Source organism: Coturnix japonica, chromosome 7, assembly GCF_001577835.2.
Source record: "Coturnix japonica isolate 7356 chromosome 7, Coturnix japonica 2.1, whole genome shotgun sequence".
Taxonomy (NCBI): domain Eukaryota; kingdom Metazoa; phylum Chordata; class Aves; order Galliformes; family Phasianidae; genus Coturnix; species Coturnix japonica.
Genome location: NC_029522.1, coordinates 28,711,696 through 28,739,050, shown reverse-complemented (window position 1 = coordinate 28,739,050; position 27,355 = coordinate 28,711,696). Strand labels below are relative to the sequence as shown.

General features: G+C 38.8%; 1 protein-coding gene and 1 long non-coding RNA gene across 6 annotated transcripts in view; one reads left to right on the top strand and one right to left on the bottom strand.

Moving 5' to 3' along the window:
- The window catches only part of LOC116653676, a 36,365-nt gene extending 28,790 nt beyond the window's left edge, over window positions 1-7,575 (bottom strand). For 2 of the 3 annotated variants that reach the window (XR_004307953.1, XR_004307954.1), the window contains exon 1: window positions 7,507-7,575. This is a non-coding gene — a long non-coding RNA (uncharacterized LOC116653676). Of the gene's footprint in view, window positions 1-4,165; window positions 4,384-7,506 lie in introns of those variants that run through there. The other variant, XR_004307955.1, reaches the window with a different exon arrangement.
- The window catches only part of LOC107317000 (von Willebrand factor D and EGF domain-containing protein-like), a 160,988-nt gene that overhangs the window by 97,522 nt on the left and 36,111 nt on the right, over window positions 1-27,355 (top strand). For all 3 annotated transcript variants that reach the window (XM_015869184.2, XM_015869183.2, XM_032445856.1), the window contains 5 exons: window positions 98-317; window positions 5,597-5,734; window positions 7,654-7,806; window positions 9,332-9,496; window positions 21,977-22,861. In XM_015869184.2, coding sequence (XP_015724670.1) covers window positions 98-317; window positions 5,597-5,734; window positions 7,654-7,806; window positions 9,332-9,496; window positions 21,977-22,861 — 1,561 coding nt within the window. The remainder of the gene's footprint in view (window positions 1-97; window positions 318-5,596; window positions 5,735-7,653; window positions 7,807-9,331; window positions 9,497-21,976; window positions 22,862-27,355) is intronic.

Here is a 27,355-nt window from a genome sequence, read left to right as displayed (position 1 = left end):
GCACTGCAAACCTGGCCCTTCCTGATGGGTACCAATATACCTCTCAGCAGTGATTATTCAGAGGAATCTTATCACAACTCTCTTTTGCCTTCCGCAGGTTCGAGTGAAGCCCTGCAGCTGTCTCAATGGTGGATCGTGTGTTACCAATATTAAATTCCCTCCAGGCCTTGGTGAATATCTGTGTTTATGTCCAAGTGGATTTGATGGAGGGCTTTGTCAGGAAGATATTAATGAGTGCAAATCAAACCCGTGCAAAAGCGGAACATGCGTGGATGGTGTGGACAGCTATGCTTGTGAATGTCCCCCTGGTTTAGGAGGTAAGACATCCTTTCTTCCAGCTCTAACCAGAGACAAATTGCATTTCAGTAAGTTTTGAGTGCAGTGCAACCAGAGGAATATGTCAAATGGTGAACATTTTATTCCTTTTCTGACATAGCTTTTGACATATCATATGTAAAAGCAGCAATCTAATTATCCATGCTCAAGGAAGGAATGGACCTACAGGTCTGCATCCTGATACAACCATGATAGTGTGGTCAGCCCCCCTGTCTCAGCTTCCTCCAGTTCATTTCCCAGCTATCCACATGTGAGATGAGCTAAGCAAAGTCTAAGCTTCTAAACTGTTCAGGGCTGACCACAATATGATTTTAAGGGCTATAGGCAAGAGGAATGAACACTGCCCCCAGAAAGTTCCTTTCAGAAATGCAGAATATAAAGCACAAAGAGGAGGAATAGGAGAAGGAAATGCAGTTGAGGCAGAAGAGGTGGCTGCAAGACTAACAGTGCAAACAGGAACAGAAGGAGTGAGAACCTGAAGTGTCAGGTGAGAGAGCAGCATCTGGTGAGATCGCAGAGGTGAGAGCTGCTTGGAACTGTGCTGGGCTGTGTGGAGCTGCTTCCAGGTGTCACACAGAGTCTCGCACATCCTCCACACCAGGACCCACATTCCAGCTGCTGGAATCACAGCTTGCTGCCAACACAACAAGCTTTCCCATCAGCCCAAACATGCTGCCTTCTGGAGCCTTGCTGAAGCCTTTTTGTTTGCAATTTATCCTTTCAGGAGGCAGACAGCAAACCTGAACATACAGGATTTCTAAACGTGGCCTTTTCTTAGCTTTGCTGCTAGCATCAGTGCCATTTAAAAGAGCAGCCACTTGCATAGTAGTCATTAGTTTGATTAGTCATTGGAAAGGGAAGGCTTTGAGTTACTATCCATTCATGTCAGAGTCAAAACAGCCTCCCAGCAGTGAAGGAAGGGTACTAACAGAAACTGTGTTAAGATACTGTTTGGGTGAGCACCATTTGAAAAGCAAGGGAAAAGTATAGGGGGGAAAAAAGAAAAAAACAAAAACAAAAAACCAAACAATAAAAAACCACCTTAATCTGAACTCACATTTTCATGCTTGAAATCATTGTAAAAAAACCCAAAACTGGTCTGTTCACATGTGAAAGCGTGAACGAATTCATGACACCCAAAATATTGACTTCAGTACAGCGCTGTATCTTTGAAAATTTCAAGTAGAAGTAACATCAAAAGCATGTAACTATTACTGCATATGGTACCTATATACAAAAACCATGAGCAGATTATTCTCTGTGGGTTCACGGAGGCAGGAAGGCAACCTTTCTCTCTTTCAGGAGTTAATGACACCTTCTCTGTTTTAGTTACGTGGGATTCAAAGTTCAGGCTTTTTACATATAAGATTCCAACAGAAATGAAACAAAAGCAATTCAGAGTTGGGAGCTCATAAAAGTGGCCCAAAAGTTTCACATCGTTCTGATAGTTGAGTACAGGTAATGGGACAGCACAGCCAAAATCTGCTGTCTGAAGTGTTTATGCCACAAAATACTAGCAAGAGAGCTACGCACAAGCCTGTGCATACAGAAACATGACAGAAATATTGATCAAAATACAACACTTCAAACAAAATCAACACATTTGGAGTGGGACGGTCTTAAATTCCCCTGGAAATGACTTCCCCAGGGAAATCGGGGAACATCTTCAGCTGGATTTGGTTAAATACTTTAAATGCACTGTTGAGAATAATTCTTTGTCACCTTCAAGGAGGTAGATTAAGTGGACAAAAAACAACTCCATGAGGTAATAACGTCAGTGTATCTGCTCCTGTTCACTGACCTTCACCAGTTTCTCACTCCTGAACATAGATGGAACAGAATGAAATCAAGCTCTATTATTCCACATATAATAGTTCACCATAATAACAACGCTTTGTTTATAAACTCCTATGGTGTATATTCTAAAATGTGGTTCTTATTCTTACACAAACAGTCAAGAATGGAATATCCAACACTTCAGAATAACGTGCCTGAAAGCAGCATACAGCCAGCTCTGAAAATAAGGACAAGGGACACCTTAATGGCCATAAAAACACTGCTTTCCCAAATCCTCTAGCCCTGTCAGCTTAGATAAATGTGCAGTGCTTTTGCTGTACCTCCCCAACACAAAAGCTAAAACAGAATCAACAGCAAAATAAAAATATGATTGAGCAAAACAGAAATACATCTCAAAATTTTAATAGCAGGTTAGAAATTATAAGCAAGTGGAGCTGAAAGCCAGCTGGGAAGATCATTTTACTTCAGGGTAGGTTCTGTGACAACAATAAAAGCTCATCCTTGATGCTGTGTTTATGTCTCAGTTCCCCACAAAAACATCAATAATCTAATGAGAAGGCAATGCTATACTGCTCAAGTGACAGCATCATTTCACCATCAAATCTTTACAAATGATAGGGAACAGGTAGTAGAAACAAAATGTTAACTCTCTTAAGAGCTTCCAAAACACCACTGCAGGAGAAGGATAAAGAACAAAGTATTTTGCTGAATGGTAGCAATTCAGGTGCATCTGTGTATCTCTGGCAGTCTAAATGCATAACGTAGAAAAGGGAACAAGGCAGGGGGAGCCACAAGAAAATGTGAGAGGATGATGACTCCAGAATTATTAATACTTTCAATTTCTGCAGAGGCTAATGCATGCTTATCTCATTGTGCATTCAAAGCTCATTCATTCTCCTGCACCAGTGTTAACAAGAATTCCTATTGTTTCTTCTTTTGGTCACTGAAAGCAAGAATCTTATCTACTTGAGAACAGAACACCTCCTTGAAAAAACTGCATCTAAATCACAAAACCATCCTTTCTTTCCCTATGTCTCCATTCACTAATATGGGGGCAGAGAAGAAGAAAAGGAAACTGGAACAACAACAAAAAAAAAGTGTTCATGGTTTGTAATAACTTTACAGTCTTTCAATGAGATTTCCTCTTCATTTAGATTCAGTTTAACTTGAACACAGTCAAAAAGTCTTTCCCTATATCTGTAGGTGGTCAGCTCCTCTCAAGGCATGAAAGGAGTTGATCTTCTCAGCCAATTTCTCATGCGGGGACGGAGAAATAGAGCTGGCAAGGAAACAGATGTTTCAACCTTGCAACCTGAAGATCTTTTATTCCTAATGTTTTTGTTTGTGTGGTAGCAGTGTCAACAGAACTGGGACTCCCTTGTGTTGCAGCGCACTGGAGGTCACGCAGGCACAGTAACTGACATTTCTTGTGGAAGACAATTTTCTATCAATTTCTACTGCCTCTCCAGCAACCTTCAGCAAAGTTTAAGACTTTCCAAACATTCACCTCAGACATTGTTGGATTAACATCATGCCAGCACTGATCAGATAGCATTTAAAATTAAGTCTCTTAGAGCAAAGTGAAGTGGTGCTTGCATAGTTCTACGCTTAAATTAGCTGGGTGGGTGTTAAAATATAGGCTGTTATTTATGGTTATCCTTTGTTTTCTCTAATGCTCTCATTCCTGAGACTTTAAAGTCAGCCCTCTGCAAAATAGTGTGGGATAAGGATGGAAAAGAGGAAAAGGGATTGAGGGAGAAGTAGATCTTGTTACATAAACTGGGAACTCCATTCTTACTTTGATTGCCTGTTATTGTGTTTCATCTTTAAACTACACTTAGGGAAAAAAAAATAATTACTAATCTAAACAACAGAAAACTCATTCAATATTCCCCACAATATGATGTCTAATAATCTCCTAATGTGTTATCAGAAAGCAGTATCAGATAGAAACAGCATGATGCTATCAATGTGCTAATTAAATTATACATTATAAACAAAATGTAACAAAAGAGAAAAACTAAATTAATACCTGTAACACTAAGTGATGTCCAAACAAGGAGTGATTTCCTAAGCAAGAAGCATGCACAAGAAGAACAATCTCTATTCAGATGGCACCAGAAAAAGGACATGGCTTTTGTTCTGCTGTTCGTTTTTTTTGTCTGCCCACAAGACAAAGCAGGCATGAGAAGGTGAAGTCACTAGCTATATTGAGGCAGTACAACCAAGAGAGACTTCAATTGGATTTTCTTACATGGAGATGCTATTTTAACTTGAAAGCAGCTCTGGAACCTATCTGAAATGCTGAAGAAATGAGAGATTATGCTGCAGAAGATGAATAACAACGTTCTGTTTCTCTAATTCATTCCTCTGTGCCAAACTTCTGTTTTGAAGAAAGAAGTTTTAAGAATAAAAAGATAGAATATCTTAATCAACCTGAATATCCAATAAGGAACAAGCCATTCTGCACCTTATGGTATACTTTGAAGAAGTCATTTGGACTCCCCAGAAAGCATCCCAATCTCGTTGGTTATTCTTACAAGGAGCAAAGAACAAAGAACATTCCTTAGTAGAGATATTATGGGATAATTCAAGACTGGGATGCATATTCCAGTAACCAACAGCAGTCAAGCAAATTTTCTCAAGTGCACATATTGAGCAGCATGCTTATCTAAAGCCCAAGTGAGCCTGTAAACAACAGCGTATATGATTACGCCACATCACTTCATGTTGACATAGTCATTTTAGCTTTGGGTTCAGCCTCCTCTACAGGTAACCATTCATTCATTCATCCGGTGCTGTGACTCTGAACATGAATTACTTCAAGGGATTTTAAAATGTTTACAGACAAAAAACCAACAGCAGCCAAGATCTATTGTTTGGGATTTAGATCCTAGGGCAGCTTATCTTCTGAACGCCAGCTCTGTGGCTCAGAGACAGTTCCTTCAAATTTTAATTCAAATAGAAAAAAACTGTTTTGTTTTAAATTCGATCATTTTGTCAGATTCACCTTTAGCCAAACCCTGTCAGGCTGTTGTACAGTAAGCTATTGATAGTGTGACATTCCCATAGAAATGAAGAGCACAGTGTCAGTGTGGGGCTCTTTATATCCTAAAGCCAAAATGGGTACATTGGCTGCTTTGGTGTATGACAAAGATCTTGCATAAACATGATAACAAGAACAGCAGCTAAGATATAAAAGGCAGAGTTGTTATTTAATATGCACATGTTTCTAGGAGGAGTAGTCCCAAGTTCAGCACTCCTGGTGCCAACAAGAACAGTACTAAACAGTCTGATGAAAGTATGTTTAAGGCCAAGCGTGGGGAATTTGATGCTAACGTGAGTGACATCCCATGTAATGAGTTTACAGATGAGAAATAACCCTCAGTCTGAATGAACATTTGAGCTGAAGTATAAACAGGGAATATCTCCTGATTATTAACCTCTGCTTGTTTTGCCACAGGGCTTACTTGTCAGGAAGACCAAAACGAATGCGAGGAGGGTCTATGTTTTCCTGGAGTGTCCTGCATAAACACCTTTGGATCATATGTATGTGGAAATTGTCCGAGTGGGATGGAAGGAAATGGTAAAACTTGCAAATGTAAGAGCATGATTTGTTATAATAAAAGGGTAAAAATGGGCCCACTTCTACTGCTCTTATTCTCAATTGAGTACTTTGTCATTCACTTCAAGGACAGAGTTTTAAACATACAAACCAGACTACTGTCATCTTATATTAATATGGATAATTGCAAATTGGTCTCAGTTTGCTGTTTTTCACTGCAGTTCAGTTTCATTTTGATTAGAATGAACACCACAGCATACAAAAAAGGTATTTTTCAGATGTCAGCGAGATAATTTGCCAAGGATGTTCTCCAGGTTCCCCACTACCTCTATCATAAATAAATCACCTAGTAACAAGAAGCTGGGGAGCACCTCCAGGATTAGTTCTGTTCTGAGTGAATGCTGAGTGGGATTGATGTGGGGTAGGAGGCAGAAGGTCCACCTGCAAATCCTTCACAAATTTCACCTCTCTCTGCTGTGTATTTCATGAGAGGACAAAGCCCACGGCCGCTGAGCTTACATTTGACATGAGATCATGCCACAGACCCCAATAAGCAAAGTAAAAGGCTGGGGACAATTTAATATGTATGTCCAGTATGTGTTGCTGAGGCAGTTCTCTGCAAACTCTTGAGCAGGAAGCTACAGTGACTTTGCACCATGCTGATACCTTTCCACTGCATGAAAAGTAAAATACCCACACCCTGCTTTCTTCAGTCACACACACAAATCCAGTAATGACATTTAGTGAGCAAGGACAAGAAAACTCACCATTCAGTGTGTTCTGCATTAGCTGTTGGGGTTTCCAATCAAGTCCAAGAAGAAAATGATGGAAATATTTACTTTTTCTTATATTGACTGCCGAAAGGAAAAAAAACCCTCGATCATGTTGCCAAACATCTGTATAGAGATGTTTCCTTTAATGTCTTGTTTAGCCATGCTGATTATTTCAAAGTGATTTGGCACCTGTTTTGTGGTTTTCTATTTTTCTAGGTAATTTGACTAACAAGGAAATTTATACAAAATTATGCTCAAAATATATCAGAATCATAATTTCTCCCTATGCATTTTTTAATTGCAGATATATTTCCTTAGTTCTAAAATACATGTTTGTTAGAACAAGCTAAACAGTTTAACTTGAAATCATCCTTCCTCCTTCTAACACACAGGCTTAGCTTGCCCACCCATGCTTCCTTTGCTGAAGGGTAAAGGCTTCTCAGAGGAAGGAGAAACCTAAAGTAATATTATAATAGCTGAAGTGGGGTACAGCTCATTGCATTATTCAACATACATACAGGTCATAGTCTCGGGCTCTGTTAAGAGTACAGAAAATCCAGGAGACACAGAGCAGCAGTTGTGTAACTCAGAGCACACACACATGCAGACTTAGCAATCCCCAGATCATCCAAGCAATTCTCTTCAAATTTTGTATAAATTGATATTTTTCAAAAGGTTCCAGCAATCAACTTTTCTCTTTGCATTTATATATAGTTAGCACAGATATTTTGAAGCATACAAAGTTTGTACCTGAACTAAAACCAACAAGCACACACACAATGCAGTTTCAGGCAGAAGCTTTCAAGGAGAGGCAGGAACCAAACAAACTTCAGGTCCCAAGCATTTGTTTACTGTCTCCATCCAACACCACACACTACACAGAGACCTGATGCCTTCCTACTGCCCTTAGCTCAATAAAAGATCACTGTGCATATTAAGTATGTTTCTCAGATAAGCAAGGATTATTGAGTTTGTGCATTGTAATTTTTTCTATATTTATGCAGAAGCTTTGCTGAATGTCAGCAGCTGACTCACCTGATTTGCCTTTATTTGCTTGAGGGTCAGCTTCCAGAGCAAACTGATGGCAAACTATCTGACTTGCTGTTACTGTTGCTTTTTATCATCAATCACAGATAAGCCCTTAACACCTCGTTTCCTCGTCTCCATGTTTTCTTTCCACAGCTGTGCTTGCTGCTGACTTTACAAAAGCTTTAATCATGGACAACAACAATGGCAAAGGTGAATTGAACAAAACTGAGGTTCAGTGGCCACTGCAACCCTTAGAGGCAAAGAATTCTCCTGTAATTAAGCATTTTAACATTAGCCATAATCACGGTAGGTATACAAGAATACAAAATATTTTTTAGCTGTTCACAGACTCGTTAAGGTCAGAAAAGATCACAAGGATCACCTATCAAAACACCTAGAATCAACCATCCAACCATACCACTGTGTCCACGTTACAGTTTACATATTCTGAAATCATGCATTTAGCCATTTTAACAATAAACATAAGCTGTTTATAACACATCACAGAAAGACAGAGTTAAAATCTCCACAATACATCAGCCTGTAGATTGCTGCTAAACAATTTTGCATGGGAAAAGAGCCCTTACAGCAGCAGCAATCAGACCGGTCAGGCTTAAGTACAATCTCATCAGTTTTGAGATAGAACACAATCACTCCAAATCATAGTGATCAATGGAAAACAAGATGATAAGAATGACAGCTTATGCCAACTTGCCATAAACAAGTGATGCTGAATTTTATTCCATCATCTGACCAGCAGTCACTGCATTAAGACCAAGCTTTGAGCATAAATCAATATGACTACAGCAGATGCTTTTCCCAGAATATTTGTCCCATCATTACATCAGGACCCAGAGCACTGCAGCACCTTCAAAATAGAGTGTATATTGCTTATGTTGACCCACTTATAATCAGTATTGCATTTTTCCTTGATTTTCTAGTGAGAGCAGGGAATAGAATAATTTAGACTTGGTACATCTGTCTTGTAGGGACGTATGTGGGAGAAAATAGTCTTTTTTTTTCTCATCTTCTTTTGTGTATCTGTGCCAGTCTAGCCAAAACGTGACCAGAAAATGACTTTTACACATCTGTCATATTGTTGTACGTAACATGCAATGACAACACTGGAAATGCTTGAGAATCATGATTGAGACCTCACTGGAGGCCATTATAAAAGATCTACAACCATCATTAGGATTTTATTCATCATCTGTTCTCTGTCGACACTATTAAATACTTCACAGGGAGTTCATATTCATGCTATTCAGTGACATCATAAGTGATAAAATACCATATACTACTAGTGTTTAATTTAGCACATATTTCTAAGATAATTAAAATAGTCTCTTGTCATACAAGGTTCAACACTTTGAAGATGATTTCTAGATCAGAAACATAAGTACTTGTCAGTGAATTCTTAAATTTAAGGTATATATGTACTGTGAGGTTTGGTGATTACTTTCCAATTATAAGAGACCAGAATGATATCTGAATAACAGTTTCTTACCCAGTTAATCTTTCACTTATGCTGAAAATTACAGTTTCTATATTATCAATGATAAATGCCTAACAACTTTGAGTTATATACTTGTAAATATGTAGAAGACTAATAAATCTTGCTTTAATGAGAAACAGCTGTTCTGTTACACTCTGCCTACAGGACATTCTCACACTTGGCGCAAGGTTTGGGAACATTCTGCATTAATTACTCTTCAAAAGAATAAAAGCAGTTATAAAACTTTAGATGGGCTTAGACATACTTACTTGCATACGTGCATCTTGTTTGAGAAATGATAAATAACACATGTTTGAACTCCCATTTTCTTTCTAGGCCACACAGCACATCAGCCCCACGTTACCACCTGTGCCAACAGGCCATGCTTTCCTGGAGTGCTGTGTTTTGACAGGAAACCCCCTTATGTTGGCTATGTCTGTGGCCGATGTCCAACAGGGTTTTTTGGAAATGGCCGAATCTGCAGCAAAACCCCCAGACCAGGTACTTTCTAATTTTAGGATGTTCTGAAATAGCTTTGCAGACAAAGGCTGTCAGTGAACCTGAAGTAGTACGGCATTACAATACAGTGTGCTTTAAAGTTGAACCCCAGTGCCTTTCTTCCAACTGTGAATTCTCCTCCCTGACAAGCAGCGCATCTTATTTCAGGAGTCCCTGTCTCTCGGGAATGAGATTCACCCTCTCATTTGCCACTAGTAGAATTCATCAGGACAGGACTTACTAGATGTACGAATCACCACATTTGTATTTCTGCCACCGCACAGACATATGATTTCAAAACATGTTTCCTCCTCTGTGGGATAGGAACATGACACATGCCAGTACCACTCTGCTTTCCTTCCCTCCTAATTTATTTGTGGCAAGGCATCTGTTCTCCATGGTAACCTGTGAAGATGATGATGAACAAAGTGCCATGTAAGAACAACCTTAGCAGCAACACAATGGCAACTGATAATTAAAACATTTCAACAGCATCTTTTGTAGCCTGAGCAGTATTCTTCCTTTGGGAGTTCTGAAACTCAGCTGGCCCATTAATCTCTGAGGACTGATCATTAGAAGAAGTCTTCTGTTGTGACAGGAGGAAAGCTGGGTCCTGACCTCAAGCAGAAAATGACAATAGCAGAGCAACTACTTATCAGTCATCCAATCTTGCTCTCTCTCAATGAAATTCTCATAATTCAATGCATAGTTCTCTAGGGGCAGTCTGGATGGCTGTACTCTTTGCACTGCACTGAGTGATTTGTCAAGAGAACTGTTGTTTACTCCCACATAAAAGTAGTTATTAGGTCGGGTTCCCTGTTTTTCCTCTAGATCTTTTTCTTAAGCATTCAAGACAGACTCACTTGAAACATATTAGGGTGTTCCCTGACCTCCAACACTTTCCAAACCTACTCTCACTACTCATTCTGTATCCAAATCAATGGCTATTGCCTAGGTGTTGTACTTAACGCAAACTTTCAAAGCCAAAGCAATTTTACTGTTTAGAGTGGGTATCATCCTGTCTTTTTGAACTATAAATTGATTTTAGCCAGTCCTCAGAATTTAAAGGTCACAAAAAAATAAAACTAACATTTTCCTTGCTCTGTCTTGCGATGGGTACGTACATTGTATTGGTTTGTCAGAGGCATAACGTCAGCTATTGACTGTTCTGTAACTTGGCAAAGCTGTAAAAGCAGTTGAGCAAAAAAAAAATGTGAATCACTGAGCATATAGATAAAACAACATTTCTGTCACTGCCCAAAGTTCCACCCTGCCATCAATTGGATAATGGGATATATGTTGTATACTGCAAAGATCATTTCTGTGCTGCTGAGTAAAACAAATATTCTACAGCTATTTGTACCTTAAATCAAACAAATCTTTAGCTCTCTTCTCAGTCTTAGGAACAATTTTCATTTTTCTGGGCTTGAGGAACTGTAATTGCATTACTTTCCATCATTCTTGCCTTATGTAAGATGTCTGTATGTTCCTATGCCATGGGCAAGACCAGCCTTTAAAACAGTCATGTTCCTCAAGATTAAATGTGAATAGTCTTTCATTTTTGTATTTAGAAATGAAAGAAATTTCTGCAGCTTTATGTGTCCTAATTTATAACCAACAGGATCGGTTTAGCTCTCTTTCACATGTGCTTTGCCAGTTCAAGCAGAAGGATTGTACAGCATTGATGTTTAAAAGATACCAGACAAAAAGGAATGAATTTTCAATTAAATTTATGTACAGTCATGGATTAAGAATATTGTGAAATCCTCTCTGTTAGAATAATAGCTTCTCTCTCTTCTAACTTACGCTATCATTCTTCAAACAGAACAGAACAAATCCTCTTCAGCTTGCTGCAGTGCTTATGAAGGTACTGAGATTACATATGTCCCTTTTTTCCAGCTCTACTAACTTTAATGTAAAAAATGTTCGTTAATTCCTACTTTGTATATTTATTAGCTCTTTTTGATGTGAAGTTATACTCAATTGTTACTATTTAAGGATTAATGGACAAGTATGCATTCATACAGAAATCACAAAAATTACCCAACTGCCTTTTTAGACTATAGAGGAAAGAAAATTATGCTTGAAGAAATTTTTTTCCTAAGTCCCTTTGACAAAGAAGATGCACTTAGAAGCCCTTCAGTTTTGATTTCTAATCAGCAAAATACATTTGCTCAGCATTGATATGGGACAGGCATTAATTTTTCAATATACTTGGCATAGTGCAAACTCCATAATTTCCACAAACAGTTTTCTAAGCCCTCTTTGGTTGCTCTGCCAACAGTGTAGGGCCTCATTCTCTTCTCACATGCTTTACCTGGTTGGTACCAGTAGTCTGTATCAGTTTAAATCCATCAGACTTAATTGCAATAATTTTTGAGGTCCATCAGATGAGTCTCGAGGAACAAAAATTCAAGTATCAAAACCCTTACGGAGATTCATACATAAATCAGAAGTTTTAAAAATGCATTCTCATATGTAATGTTTTCAGGTGTGCAAAAGAAAAGTATTTGTCTCCCTCCAAAATCCATGCAGCAGATGACCTGTATATTTGTTAAATTTACTAGAAGCATCAACAGTCTCTTAATTTTGTTGCCAGTGCAATAAGAAGGAAAGTCTGAGGAATTTAAATCTTCACTGGGCACATTTCACATTTGTATAAAACATCTGTTACCTTTTTGTTGGAGAACCACATCTATATCAAACCTTGCCGTATCATAGGCAATGTTCTCTGAATAAAGAAAATGAATAGATCTGGATGGGGGATGCCAGTGATGTGACTGCAGGTTCCAATATTACATCTCATCAGATGTTAACGGTATTCTTCTGGACTGTTTCATCACTCACAGTCTTAGAGATACACATCTGTTTGAACTTTCTTTCTCAGGTTAGTAACGTAGATGTCATCACTAAAGACTTATTTTTTTCCTATTAGTAAATCAGCAACTTTACTGGACAAAGCAGAGCCACATCCATCACAGATAAAAGATCGCTCAGAGACAGCTTGTTCTGCCTCTTCTGGTTTAGGTAGCCAAAGATCAGGGGAGAAAATTATTTTGTGATCTCTGTAAGTGAGTTCTGCCCTCCATTCTGAGCACCACTGCAGACACTCCTGCTACAGCAGTTAATTTGCAGTACTGTGTAGACATTTGCCACTTGATATAGTTTTGGATTTGCCAGATATTTGTTATGTTTATGTCCTCCATTTTACACTATTCCAGCACCTGCTGTGTGCTTCTGAATTCACTTTGATTTTACATCAGGGAAACCTCTGTGACCTTCTAATTTGTACCACTGTCAGATCAAAGCTGAATACAATATTTGAATTAAAAGAAGGGATGCATTTGAACACAGTGCTCCAGAAGAGAACTAACATATACAAACATATTATTCTTAGCTTTCAGCTTTGAAATCATTGTTGTCATTGTTAGCAGTCATCAGTGATTGCTGTCAGTGAAAAATAAGTAACTCCTTGAAAACACGACAATGAGAGTTTTGGTTGCCAACATGAGGTTCCAGCTCTGGGGCTAACTGCAAGAAGTAGGGACTTCTTGCTGCATGAAACTAATTAAATGACTTTACTTCAAGAAGCAACTGAAGAACATAGTGGAATCCTTTCATCAAACAGAATTGATGAATTTGCATTAAAAAGATCAAGGCTCAAATTCCACTCATACTTACAAGAGTGTAAATCAGAAGTGATTCCATTAAATGAAGAGCATTGCCCTAACAGCATGAGCCTGGGGAGGATGAAAAATGTGTAAATGTAGGCACATCACACACAGAACTTGCAGCTACGAAGTCTGTATGCACTGGCAGATATAGATACAACACATACACTTTACAGCATTCAGAGGATGCTGTACAATGAGGAACCAATCAGTCCTGACTGTTTATGTGACAAGGCAGTGATATTTCAATGCTTTAGTCATCAGCTGTGAAGCTGTCAGAGAACCTCACAAAAAAAAAAAAAAAAAAAAAAAAAAAAACCAGATTCAGTAAAAATACAAAATAAATAGTAAATTAAATACTGCTTTGATCTGGCTCTGTATGGTAACACATCCCAGCTGCTGATTCTTGTGAGCTCTGAAACTGGGAAGCATTGCCTACAGCTGACTCCAGCCATCGAAACCCTGGACACAAAGTCCATCTTTGATCTATGAAACCTGTGTTTCATAAACTGTGTTTCCATTTTCTGTATCTTAGGCCCAAACGTACCTTTTTGCAAACTGACTGGTCGTGTTGTGATGGCTCCTTCTAGGAGTATGTGATGAAATGGCAGATGAAGTGTGGTTAGAAATGACACACAACGACATTCCATACAAATTAAGGTTCATGAAAAATACATTTCTGCAAGTGGTATACCAGTAATGATCAAGATGGTCAGATGGACATAAGCTGTGACCCTTTTCTGTCCTCTGAGTAGGCACCTGCCTCTGAAAGGCCACTTCTGTACTTATCAGAGTAGAAAAAGAACCTGAGAGTCTTTTAGATGGCTTTTTCCTCCTTAGGAATATCTAATACAACATCATGCACTTTCAGAAAAAATACAAGAACCCACAGAGTATATGCTATGACCCACACATAATAACTAAAGTAGGCACAGTGGGAATAATATGTTTAGATAGTTTAAAATATAAACAGTTTCCAGCTTCACTGATCCTTATACTCTGTCAATCCAGAATTTGTTAAGTGCTTCCAATCCAGATGATATATTCAGGAAATGATGTAGCTCAGCAATAGAAGCCCAATGAAGCCCAAGTCATAAAACCACTAGGAAAGAGGACTAAGCTACATGCCATGAATAATATTTACATTCAATCAGAGCATCAAGCGCAGATTAAATTTCTCCCCTACCAAGAATGTACCATCTTTTGCTTAAGCAATCCCCATGCCATCATGACTTTTAAGTGATAATAACAACTCAGTCTCCAAGAAATAATCTATGGAGGATAGAGGCTCTATAGGGGGTCTTTGTTGATGCTGTTTTCTTTTATTTTGGCTTTTTTTCCCCCTTTTTTTTAACGTTAGCAGAATAGAAAACAAGATTATCTCCTCTTAATATTCCCAATCCTATTTAATCATCTAACTGTAATAGCTGCAGCTTTTAACGTGGACCAACCCTGTTTCCTCAAATTTGATAATGTCATTGTTTTCTTAAAGGCACTTAGAAGCCTTTTAAAATTATAACTCATCCTGAACCGATATCCTGACATCATTCAAGCGATGCAAGAGTTCTGCCACTCAATATGGAAGCAAAGCCAATGATAACGAAAAGGACTGGTAAACAGTACAAAGCAGAATACATTACAGTGGGGAGAAAGGGAGACCCATTATCTTCTTCATAGCTATTAAAGCCTTATATATATATATATATATCTGCGTGTATATGCATAAGAAGAAGTATAGATAGATGCCACTCCTATCAGTTGAAGATGTAGAAAACTTGTTAAAGCACAGTTTCGCTCAAGGTATTTATATCTGCTTTTAAGGTATTAAAATAGATTCATTACTGTTCTCCAGCAAGGCATAACTCAGATTGTTTCTTGGCTTTCATATGTAAAGTAACTCATTTTTATGTGTTTACAGCCCAAAACAACATAATTATTATTTCAGACCATTTACTTCTTGAATTAAATAGAGGAAAAGAAAAAAAAAAAATCAGTAAAATATTCAAATTTAAGCTATTTTTCCTTTGATGAACTATTATGGATTTTCTTTTGAAGAAATGTTAGAAACTTTCTTTATAATCTGCTATTGCAATTCTAAAGGATTCTGCATAGAAGTTTCAGACAGTTAGACAGGGATGCTTCAGAGAGGATCTGCCTTGATTTTGCCCGTTTTGCATATATCTATCAACTTTTTCAAGTCAAGAGAGTCTGAAGGGCCATGAGGCATCATCAGATAAGAACACAGCTTTTAATAATTTTTCCCATCTCTCTGAACGCTGAGCTGAAGTAAAATACACTACCAATCCCTGAATAGAAAATACAATTCCGTTTTATGAAATCTATCTTCATGCTGTCTTTATAGCTGCTGAAATAATCCAGTTGTGGACTAAAATAATTGGAGAAGGAAGGACAAAAAGACAAGAGTAAAATCTCGGGTCTGAAAGGTGTGCAAGGAATAACAGAAGAAAGGGCAATGATGTTACTTTGAGGGCATTAAGTGAAGGATCCATAGTGCATTCAAGCACACCTCTACTTCTTTACTTCCTGTTTTGTTACCTGGAGATTCAGAGAAAAACACAGGAAGAGCACTTCTAAAAATTGAAGCAGAAAATGTTTTTGAGCCAATGAATGCATGGAGCAGAGAAAGAGAGTAACAAAGGAACAGAAAGCAGCATGTCTTCTGTGTGAAGGGTGAGAGCTCACCAAATACCTTGAGCTTCCCATCCCTGGAAGAGAACTTTTCAATTCAATTTATGAACAGCTGGTTCATAAATATCTATAAACAATCTGAAAAAGATATTGAAAAATATTGAGAAAAACATCTAGAAGAAAACGGAACACTGGGGAGCGCGTTCACATCTCCTCAATCAATAAATCTCACACCATCTTTAGAAAAGACGACCTCACAAAACACGGCCTTCAAAATCTCCCTTGAAGGCTTACAGAATGCATCATAAAAGGCAAAAATAAATGAAGAAATCCACAACAGAACAAAGCGGCAAAACCCAAGACTCAACAGTGCTTACAAACAAAGGAACAAACTACTTTACTTTCCTCAGAGGCTCAGTTTTTCCATATAACTTAGTGCTTCTTGCAATGTCCTTGTACTTTTCCTTCAATGCTTTGTCCTAAGAACAGTACTATCTAAAAGCTAGATACCTCCTAGGAACACAGATACATGCACCTTACATAAAGCTGCCACGCATTAGGGTAGGTCTCATATTGCCCCCTAAGCATAATACGGTACTGTTTGGCTTAGTTATGTGTCTTTGCATACGGTACCTTGATTGTAGATTTAGAAGTCATAAAAATTGTTTTAGAACAGTTAAATAAGAATTTAACTTCCTCCATGCTGAAGACATTTAGAGAATTAACTTCAGGCTGTATTACTTCAAGGAATTTGAGACTATCTACCAAGCTTTCCTTCAGGGTGAATGTTTTTCCAAGGTCCTCTGGAACTCTGTGCACTGTAATGTAACATCGCCTCTATGTTGAGGTAAACAGAATCCTCAGTTCACTATTTAGGAACTTTGAGTTTGGATGCTTCTAAGTAATGCCAAAGATTATCAACAGAATGCTTACAAAGCAGCAGACATCTCCCTAGATCCATTTGCTGATATTTGTGGGAATTATTTACTCTGCAAACAGGGAGAATCCTAAATGAAGTTTAATGGGTGAACTGGCTGCAGATTCCATGCTTTTTCCTTCACAACAGGCACTGAGACAGAATTGAATGATTTTATGTTTCAGACATACAAAATAAACTTGTATTGTGAATTATGACTGGTTTTGCAGAATGGTGTATGTACAGCTGCAGCCACATTTGATAGACAAAAGAGTCTGCAACCGAGGAAGGAATGGTTATAATGCCAGTTCCATAGAATATTCCCTACTGCTCATGGTATTTTGGTAGGTGAAGGGGAAGAGAATTGCTCAGATAGCAACAGCAGCAACAGAAGCAACATAGTTCACAGACAGCTAACTAGATGCTTTCCTTCTAGTTTTATGAATAAAGCAACGAATGAGTGAATTAACATAGAAATGATGGTTTGGGAGCCCAGAGTTTACTGAGGATGCATATGCCTATATAGATGGATGCAGACCAGGGCAACTGCTTTGCTCATGGGCTGACCTGTCTGGACGCAGGGCACATTAGGTTCACAAGCATTTGAACTGCATTAGTCCAGCATCAGCCTAATAGTCTGGCTGACTTATTCTGTCCACCTATACACAGCGAGTGGCATAGACATAAGCTTCACATCTCTTTCATCTTTGGATGTTTGGGGAGTTATTGTTTGCAGTTTGCTTAAAGGGATCTCAGTGACTTGGGAAGTTCAACCAACTTCCAAATGTAGGGAAATTCAGGATGTTTGAGAGCAAGAAAGGGAGAATCAAAGTTTTATTATTGGACATTCAGGAGGGGAAGGTTTTAGGTCACGTTTGGATGGCCAAAGAGAAGATGTAGCAATTAAATAAATTCTGAATAGAGAAAAAAGTGATGCCAGAACTTCATCAAATAAAAATTAAGAGCTGACGGAGAAAGAATTTCCCTAGAGCTTCCTATTGACAGCTGCTCTGTTTCCCCTTTCTCACCAAGTAAACACAGAAAAAATATTAATGTGGCATAGCAGAGAGATAAATGGGTTGATCTCTAATGCTCTGGTAACACGGCTTCTTAGACCAGTGTAATTTTTTTGTTCTCTCTTGACATTTTAAATAAGATATATGTGCTGCTGGATGTTTCAAATTTTAAATGATGACCCACATAGTGTAATATGTCAAAAGAGCATTTCTCTTTCGAGGTTCTTCTGAATGAGAAATGTGCTACACAGCATGTACTACTAAATGTTAATAGCTCTAAAACTACACAAATTGTAAATTTATTGAATTGTGCTAATAATGAGATGAATTCTGAAACTACTCACAGAATTCTGAAACAGCTGCAACCTGATCAGAATTAAAGGTGTCCATAATGCTCCAAACCGACAGGTGGGAGTGAAAACAGACAGCTGATCTCGCTAAGGAGAAGAAACTAATCTCCAAATGAAGAGTTAGGATTAGAGATTAGGACTAGAGGGAATGGTTTCAAGCTGCGGCAGGGGAGATTCAGGCTAGACATTAGGAAGTATTACATCTCAAAAAGGGTGGTCAGGCACTGGAATGGACTGCCTAGGGAGGTGGTGGAGTCACCAGCCCTGGGAGTGTTCAAGGAACAATTGGACGTTGTGTTGAGGGATGTGGTTTAGTGGGAGCTATTGGTAATAAGTAAACAGTTGGACTGGATGATCTTTTAGGTCTTTTCCAACCTTGGTGATTCTATGATTCTAGGCTGGTTTGGGGAATTTTAGTGGGTTAAAGGGCAAAGCAACACCTGGGTTACACAGAGACCACAGGGCAATGCTGATGTGATTACCTAAAAAAGCATGCTTACATTAAAAAATAAAAAAACAAAAAATAAAAACTTGAAATTTCTAACTAATAGTTGTGAAGAGAAGCACGTCAATGGAACGATAGGAACTACTCGTGTCTATAAGAAGTTTACAGCAAGAGTGTGAGCTGTCAGCTGTGGCTCAGGGTGTCTCCAAGGCATTACTATGGAGGTGATTGAGTCTAAGACCAGTGAAAACTTGGATGAACAGCACGGAGGAATGAGGTTACTGGCATGGTCCACTCTGTCCCAGGCAGAGAATTAAATTCCCTCTCTCTGAGTAATGACTGATGCCAGAAAGGGATGGGATTTTACCCAATTCAAGTCTAGAAATAGCCTGTTTCTGAAATGCAAAAAATACCTAAAAACTCAAAAGAGAGAAAATAGATTAGATTGCTCTTCAGTGTTTCAGTGTTGACAATTCAGCTTGGATTTTAGAGACTGTTGAGTGTCTGCTCTGTTTGTGAACTGCTATTTTCACTAGGCTTTATAGCTGTTTTATTACCTTCAGAATGAACATGATCCAATTCATCTACGCATAACTAGTAGGTACTATAAAATGCCATTCAGGCAAGAGAAGAAATCAGAATGTGCCGTACTTTAACAACATCATTGTGGCTTTGGCATGCATGAACCATATACTGATTATGACGATTCTGATCTATAAACTTCATACAAGCAACACAAAGACTTTCAAACACTGAGTAAACCAACGGTGGATGGGTTCTCATGTGGGGGACTTCCACACAAATGGAAATATCCCAGTATCCATCCTGGTGTTATGCTGTACTTACAATAGTTTATCTCCACTGATAGGAATGGAGTATCTTCCACACAATGCTGGAACAAAGCATCAAATTCTCAGTCTTTTATGCAAGACCATGAAAAATAAACAGTCTCTCCCACTTCTGCACATATCCCAGTTAGTACAGGCAGAAATACTTAGGGCAGTGAAAATGTATTTTTGTACCCCTGTATAACCTTGAGCACTTTGTCTTGTCATTTATTTTTTGTTATTTTCATCCAGTCCAATATGTAATCATACAGTGGCATCACAGAGAAAACCAGATTCACACAATCACATTTCTGCATTAATAATGGATTATACATTTGAAGATATTGATCGACTGCAAGGAAAATAAATTGAAGTGATATAGAATTTGAGAGAGCTGCTGACTACAGACAACTGAATCTGCAGTCTTTGGGTATATTTCTTTGTTTTGGTGTATTTAGATATCTGGAAAAATGCAGAAATAATTTTGCAGGTACACCAGAACAATTCTATCTGTTTCTAATCCTAACTAAATGTTACAGTATCTTTATAAGTAAAACTATGGAAAAATGAAAGCTGAAAGGACACCGAAGCAGACATGTTTGATCAATGCCTGGTCCCCATTACAGCAGATTAGGAAGTTTGATGGTCCACTGAAATAATGGGATGAGAAATCTCTATCTATACACGTTGTGAACAAGCAACCAAAATGTATCTCTGGTCTTTGTAGGTAGTTCTATTTGAGATGTAAAAACTGCACTGTCATAGGCACACTCCAACTACATCATGTTCTCACTCACAGGGAAGGCTGAAGATTATTTGAAAGATGATATCACCTATATCATCTCTTAAGGAATTAAAAGATTTCCCTAACTCGGGTAGCCAGTAGATCTTCTCAGTAGTTGCTAAAACTCAGCTACAGGATAAAACATTTGATTACAATACAGTGGAAGGAGCTCAAAGTTGTAATCAGGGCTCATTTGGGAAATTTGTCAGAGAGGTTATTTGGCCTTTCGCTGCCATTTATGTTACTTCTGAATCAAATTTTCTAAAGACATCAACAATCATCTGCTACTTATAACTTTCTGCAGGGATATTTCTTTCATCTTTCCCAGGTTCATTGTTAAAAGTCCTTTGACTTCAATCTTTCATACTCTTGTCGCTAATGTCCTTCCTGACTCAAGATCTCCTTTTTTCCACTCCATGAAACGCATCATTAATCAGCCTTGTCTTGCACAGTAAAGCCATATATTTACCTACTGCTGATGTCCATAGCTTGAACCAGCATCACGTACCACTCCAAAACATCATGCTTCAGGGCAACAAAAACTCATCTGCCAGCAGAAGGATGATACTGCTTACCAGCCAAATAAACACAGTTTTGGATGCCAGAATTTCCTTTGATCTAGTCAACGTTCCAAGTTTCTTTTTGACCTTCGCCAAGTGTCTTTATCTCTTTCCTTGCTAACTATGACTAATTTCTACATCAATGGGAGTTTCATGAAATTGATTAAAATTTATATTCAAAAGGTAGAGCTACACCTCACATAGGGTTAACTCTAGAACCTCATGAGGTTTTTTTGTTCAGGATCCAAAATATTCTGTTTCCTATGGAGTGAGTATGCCAGAACTGGTTAAAAATAGCTTCTTCCATTCATTAGAGTCAGCAGATAGCCATTAATCTTCCTGAAAGTATTGATTCAAACTACTCGTCTCCACTTCCAAGGCTCTTCACAGACTACCCTCTCTCCATCTATCATCCCTCCTTACAACGGAAAAGGAGGCTGGCTCTGTAACAAGTGGGTGACAGTTACAAACCAGCACTCCTTCTTACATGCTGCCCCTCACGTCTGAAGGGAGCTGTACACACTATTAACAAAGCTTTTCCATTTGTCTCCTTTACATGCTTTCCTCAAACTTTCCTTTGCCATAAGGACTGCAGAAGTCATACAATGATGAGATGGGATTCTAATCTGCCTAGGACATGATCTTGCCAAAGACTGTCTTATCATTTCTTTATTTCTCCATCTCTGATCTTTATCTGTCCCAAACTGCATTGTCTCATCCTACTCTTAGACTGCAGGACCTTGAATGCAAAGTCTCTGTATTATGTACTGCCTAGGAGAGCATCTCTCAGTACACTACTGCAACATACACAGGTAACCAGAAATAAATATTAGCTCTGCTGGTCATGAACTGAACAGAGCCCCAGAGAATAGCACACAGTCCCAAAATATCATGGACTAGAGTAGGCTAAACCTGGTAAACCAGCATGGAAAGTGCTGTTGCCTCGCTGTGATCTGTAATCTCAAATAATGTCCAACCTTCACAGAGACTTACTGTCTTAGGCTCTGTATTAAGCCAATATAAACATATTTCATCTCATTCATAAATAGCTATTCTGCAGGTCCCCATGCTATTACCTATAGAAGATACACTGTGCTATTTCTGTATCAGCCAACACACATATGCCCTGAGCACAGATGACAGATTATCTCATTTTCTTCTAGAATTGGAATTCTTTTGTTTACCTATAATCTAAATGGCCACAGTGTTTTCTTCAAACACTAGACGAGCAAATTCAACTAATATCTATCTTCCTTCTGCCCTAGTTTCAAGATCTTCCCAAAGCCATACAGATGTTGCTGAAAGAAACAGTGAAGATGCCAGAGGCTCTCATCAAGAAGGCAAGACATCAAGAAACATTTATGCCCTTCCTTCCCAAACTCAAGTTCCAAGGCAAGAAGCTACATACGCTGTGGAAAGAAACCACACAGTAATTAATACAGCGTCCTTTACAATGAAAAGGAAGATTTCACAGGTTCAGACTCTGTCAGCAAAAATACCTAATATGGAGTCCGCTGTTTCTGAGAAACAGACTTTTATTGAAAAAAGAAGTCATGCACACACTTTCCTTCTGCAGGAGGAGCCAGATCCCAAAACAGCAGCTGTCAATGCGACAACTCCTACCCCTGTGCATTTTAAACAATACAAGCCAGGAACAAGACGGACCATTCCTTTTCATCTCAACACAAATGCAAGCTCATTCTTCACACGGCTGCATGCTGTTCAGCAAGCTCGTTCCAGGTACAGCCTGTCTCCCAGGAAATGGCCCAGTCAAGTTACAGGCTCAAAGACTGAACTCTCCAAAAATCTCACAACAGAGCAGCAGAGAGCTTCCTCTTTGGAAACACCCCTCACATTCCCTTTGCATGAAATAGGTTTTTCCCTTGACACAGCTCCACAGAGTGCCAGCTTCCTGCCTGGACCTGCTCCCCCAGCAAGGCTTCCAGCACAGACCACAGCAATAAGAAATGCATCCAGTGTAGCGATGGACCACATGGAACTGCCAAAACCCATCAGTGGGTCCCATCAGAAAGCCCACTGTGGTTCAACGCTATGCTTTAATGGCGTGCAGTGTGAGCTAGCCAAAGATGGAGGATTTAAATGTGGGTCTTGTCCCAGTGGATACAGTGGTAATGGAGTTACATGTGAAGGTAAGGGAGGGGAACCTCATTCAAATTCTTTCATGCCTCCAAATCCAATCACTCTCCAAAGTAATAAATAATTTTCATGACAAATGTAGAGATTTTTGCAAGCTGGAATCATACCGGTTTTCAAAAACAATTGTATTTTAGAATAATGGGAAAAGTTATCCTATAACTGAGAAAAGGTCCTTTCTGTGCACAAAAATGATGCATTTATTTGATAATATCTAATCTATTGAAACCAGAGATAGACTGTGTTCTTGCTTACCCTTGCTTAAGGCCAGATTCGTTCTAGTGAAGTCATTAGATTTGAAACCATACAAAACTTCTCTGAGAAAGAGTAAAATTGACTCCATTTGTTCGTACAACTATATTCTATGAAAAAACTAATAGTTCTACTATCTCAAAAATTACTTTTAAATAATTATCTCATATCCTAAGTACAAAACCAAACCTGCTATCCAAAATGGATAGCACCAGAAGGGTTTTCACAATATATTGACTTATTTATTAGACAGCTTAGAACACCTCAGCAAAGCAACAGTATTTCACACATTTTTAAAACAATGAGTTCCCTGACTTAGCTCTCGTTAATTACACCTTTTGTTGAAATCCCTCTGATAAGTTGATGTCTTAATTGGCCTTTCACTACACAAAGCAAAAAAGTGTTTGCATGGCTTGTTTAATTCTCTCTGTGTGTGGCTGCTCACATTCTGCACACATGGCACAGAGGCGTGCAGGGTAACAGCAGCAGCTCAGCATCCTGGGGATTCCCTGCTGTGCACAAGCCCCAGCAGCACTGAGCTTAGCTCAGTCCTGGGGACACACTGCAAAAATGCATAAAAGCTTACCATAATCCTACGTGCCACAGTTTTCACCTGCTTGCACATTACCAAAATGACCATTCTAAAGGGCTGAAGGTTAGTTGGTGTGAGAGAGACCCTGCCTTTCACCCCTGTTTTATTGCAGCTCTGGGTATCAGGAAGCCCGGAGAAAGCCAAAATGCAGAACGGCCTCTTCTCAAAGACTCGGCCTATGGACACATGAATGGATACAAACATAGACACACGCTGCCCTTGTATAAATATATTTAGTATGTCCATCGGCATAGTCCTTAAAACATAAATCTACCTGTGCCTTCTGCTGTCTCGCAAGACAATATGTTTTCTTCAATTACTGGTATTTCTGAAAATCCCTCTGGAGAGTCCTTAAGATGAAATACTTTATTACCAATATCATTCTCCATCTCGGGACTTGGCAACACAACACACAACCATCCTTTATATGTCTCCTGTCACTGAGCACGTCACCTGGCTCAACAGCAAACCTTTCTGCCTCCTCCCGAACCCCTCTGCACACCTGTGACTGCCAACCCAGAGCACAAAGGTGAGGATAATCCCTTGCAATAATTAAGGACTTAACACAATGCCTGCTGTCTATTGTACCAGCTGCCTTCAGAACAGCAGTACCCTCTCAGATGGCAGCAAAACTGAACAAGTGACCAAAGTTTAGATGAGACCAAACTTTGTGCACAGAGCTGTCACCGTGCCATTTGATATCGAAATTCACCGAGATAAAAGGAACAGTCCACTGGTAGCAAGGTTTAATTCCCGTGGAGCTTGAGGGGATTTGACCTTTGTTTAATAAGAATGTCTGAAAACATTGCAAGATAATAAATGCTTTACCGAATGGCATTTATCTTGTGACAGAATGCAGATTTTTTTTATGTTTCATTTGTGCAGATTCAAAATCAAGGTGGCAGAAACTGGTAGGGAAAAAGTAAGTGCATCACGAAAATGAATTTGTCTTCTAAAATGCATTGTGCTAGTTTTTGTTTCTTTAATATCTAAAACATAGGAACTTGTTTTTACCCATCTTACAAAATAAGTGTTAGAGACTGAATTCTCTCACATCTGGCAGGAGCCAATTGCTCAGCAGATGAAACAAAATGAAGTAGTTCTTCAAGGATCTTACTCATCACTTCCTCATCCTTTCCTACTCTGGAGAAAGCTGACATCACCTATAGCATAATTAAAAATAAGCAGGAGAAATAAGGCCTGCTGCTGTCCACTGGATTCTTCTGCACATTCACTTGCAGAAGAAGCTTGCTTTTCTTTGTGGTGTAAACTTCCTTTGGGAATGAGTAAGGTTACTAAATCTATAATTTGCCCTCTACATGTCACTGTACGTGGCACTGAATCATTAAGATTAGAAAAGAGCACTCAGAACACCAAGGTCAACCATCAGCGCATCCCCAGCATGCTCACTAACTACGGCCCTCAGTGTAACATCTTTTCTTGAACACCTCCAGGGGTGGTGACTCTACTATCTTCCCGGGCAGCCTGTTCCAATGACAAAAATAATTGCTATAAAAACAACATTTCATTATGGTAGGCTCTTAGCCTACAGTCCCTATCACCTGCCAGATCTGCACTGTAGGAACGTCCTAACACCTGCAGAGCTTTAAATATATTCAGCTCACTATGGCAAGAATTAAAAGATGAATCCTCTTATGATGAACAGTTAGTTCAAATAGGATTGTTTTCAGAACATTTCTAATATTTTCCTTAGCCCAATGTGACACATGGAACATGACACTGTGTAAGGGTTAAGGGTAATGCTCAGAATACACATTAGCGCTGCTACCACCCTAGGTCAACTAATGGCCATCCTGTTTCCGTTTTCCATTCCAAAACAGGGGCATAGGCCTGCACTTTCAGTGACACTGCATCCGTTGGATGAGGAGACAAATGCTGTCTTTTCCCTGGGCTCATTTTATTCACCAGGGTCTGTGCATATGGTACTGTCTGAGAGCAGCTGTTATAATTCTTGAGCTCCTTAGGGTGCCCTAAGGTGGAACATGTCCTTTCCACTCGATAACAGAGTTGAAGCTAACTAAAAATTCTGCTTTGGGCATTTTTGTTGTGCTTCTTTCCAAGAGACCTAAACCAGAAGAGTGAAGAATAATTAGGATTTAAGCCTAATTCCTGGTCTTGATTTTATTTCTCAAAACCCAATTTTGTTTGATAAAGAATGTCTGATTACTGAACCTAAAATAAGTCAAAGACTCAGTTCTGCAAAATACAAACCATTACTTAAAACAATTTTGGATTAGTTGACAGTTAAGGATTATTAACTTTCTAGGTTTTAGTAGACAGAAGTTCCTTAGAATTCCTGTGGAGAATAAAGTTGTACTACTTTGGAAACAAGTATTTTCTTATAAATCTAAAGTCAGTTCAACTTTGGAATATATTGCAGACTTTGTAGAGTGTTTCCCAAGGGAAGGGGAAATCTCAGATGGTAGCCGTCACACATTCTTCTCAAGGGTTAAAATACACCATTGCCTTGACATTACAAAACCACATAATGTTCAGAATAGTGGGAAAGAAAAAGTAGTTAGGAATGTATTACGACCTCAGGATACGCAGCTGGATAAAAGTGGGCTAAAAAAAAATCAGAGAGCTGACATTTTTCTGGTCTGACATTTTTACACCCAAAAAAGCTCTGCCATAACAAACCAAAAGTCCTTCCCTTGTCTCCAGCAGCTGCTAACAGCAGATACCCAGAATTATTTGGGAAAGAAATATAAAGATACTGTCCAGAATAGAATACTCCTGGTAACTTACGTATTGTGAGCTTTAAAAAGCAAACATGAAGTCTTTATAAGTGGTATTTCCCAACAAGTACTTCTTTCATGAATTTATCCAAGTGCTTTTTGAACCCATACAAAGTTTTGCTGTCCACCACCCTACCAACTAAAAACACTGTGATTTTAGAGACCGTAGTTTTTTTCCCAAAGAATTAATCTAATTACACATACTTTGCCTGTACAAAACCTTTTCCACAGCTTTGGTCATCCTTACTACTTATCTTTGCATCTTTCCCACCCTTACTATAGCTTTCCTGAGCTGGGGGATCAGAACAGCACATGGTATTTAAGATGCAGCTCACCATGGCTACAGGCCATAATAAAGTCTGGCATTTTGTTCTCTGCTCATTTCCTAACAATTCCCAACATTTTATTTGCTTTTTTGACTGCAGATGAGCACTCAGCTGACATTTCACAAAACAAAATCCATTAGCACAGCCTAAGCAGAACTGTTGTCTGCATTTGTACTCCCAATTTATTCAGTCAAGTTAATCTTGTTAATTTTCTATTTGCTATGATGGGTATTTATTTCATAAATGGACTCTGGACTGCTGGACTATACAAGTGTGCATCTGAGTTCTTTCAATTGCACTAATACGTGTTTTAACCCTCTGCTTTACTGTTTTTTTCTGTAAAAGACATTCAGAAGCAAGGCTTCACTCCATAGCCATTAAAAGGGAAAGCTGAGGCTGCAACATAACTCTATTTCACTTTTCTTTCTCTCTCTCTTGTGCTGCACACATCCAAACTTCATCGGCGCTTTAAGGAAAGTAGGTCAGTGCACTTTTGAAAGAAAATAAAGGCAGTACAATAATTACAGGAAACGAGGCAGATGACACTATGCCCTTGTGAAG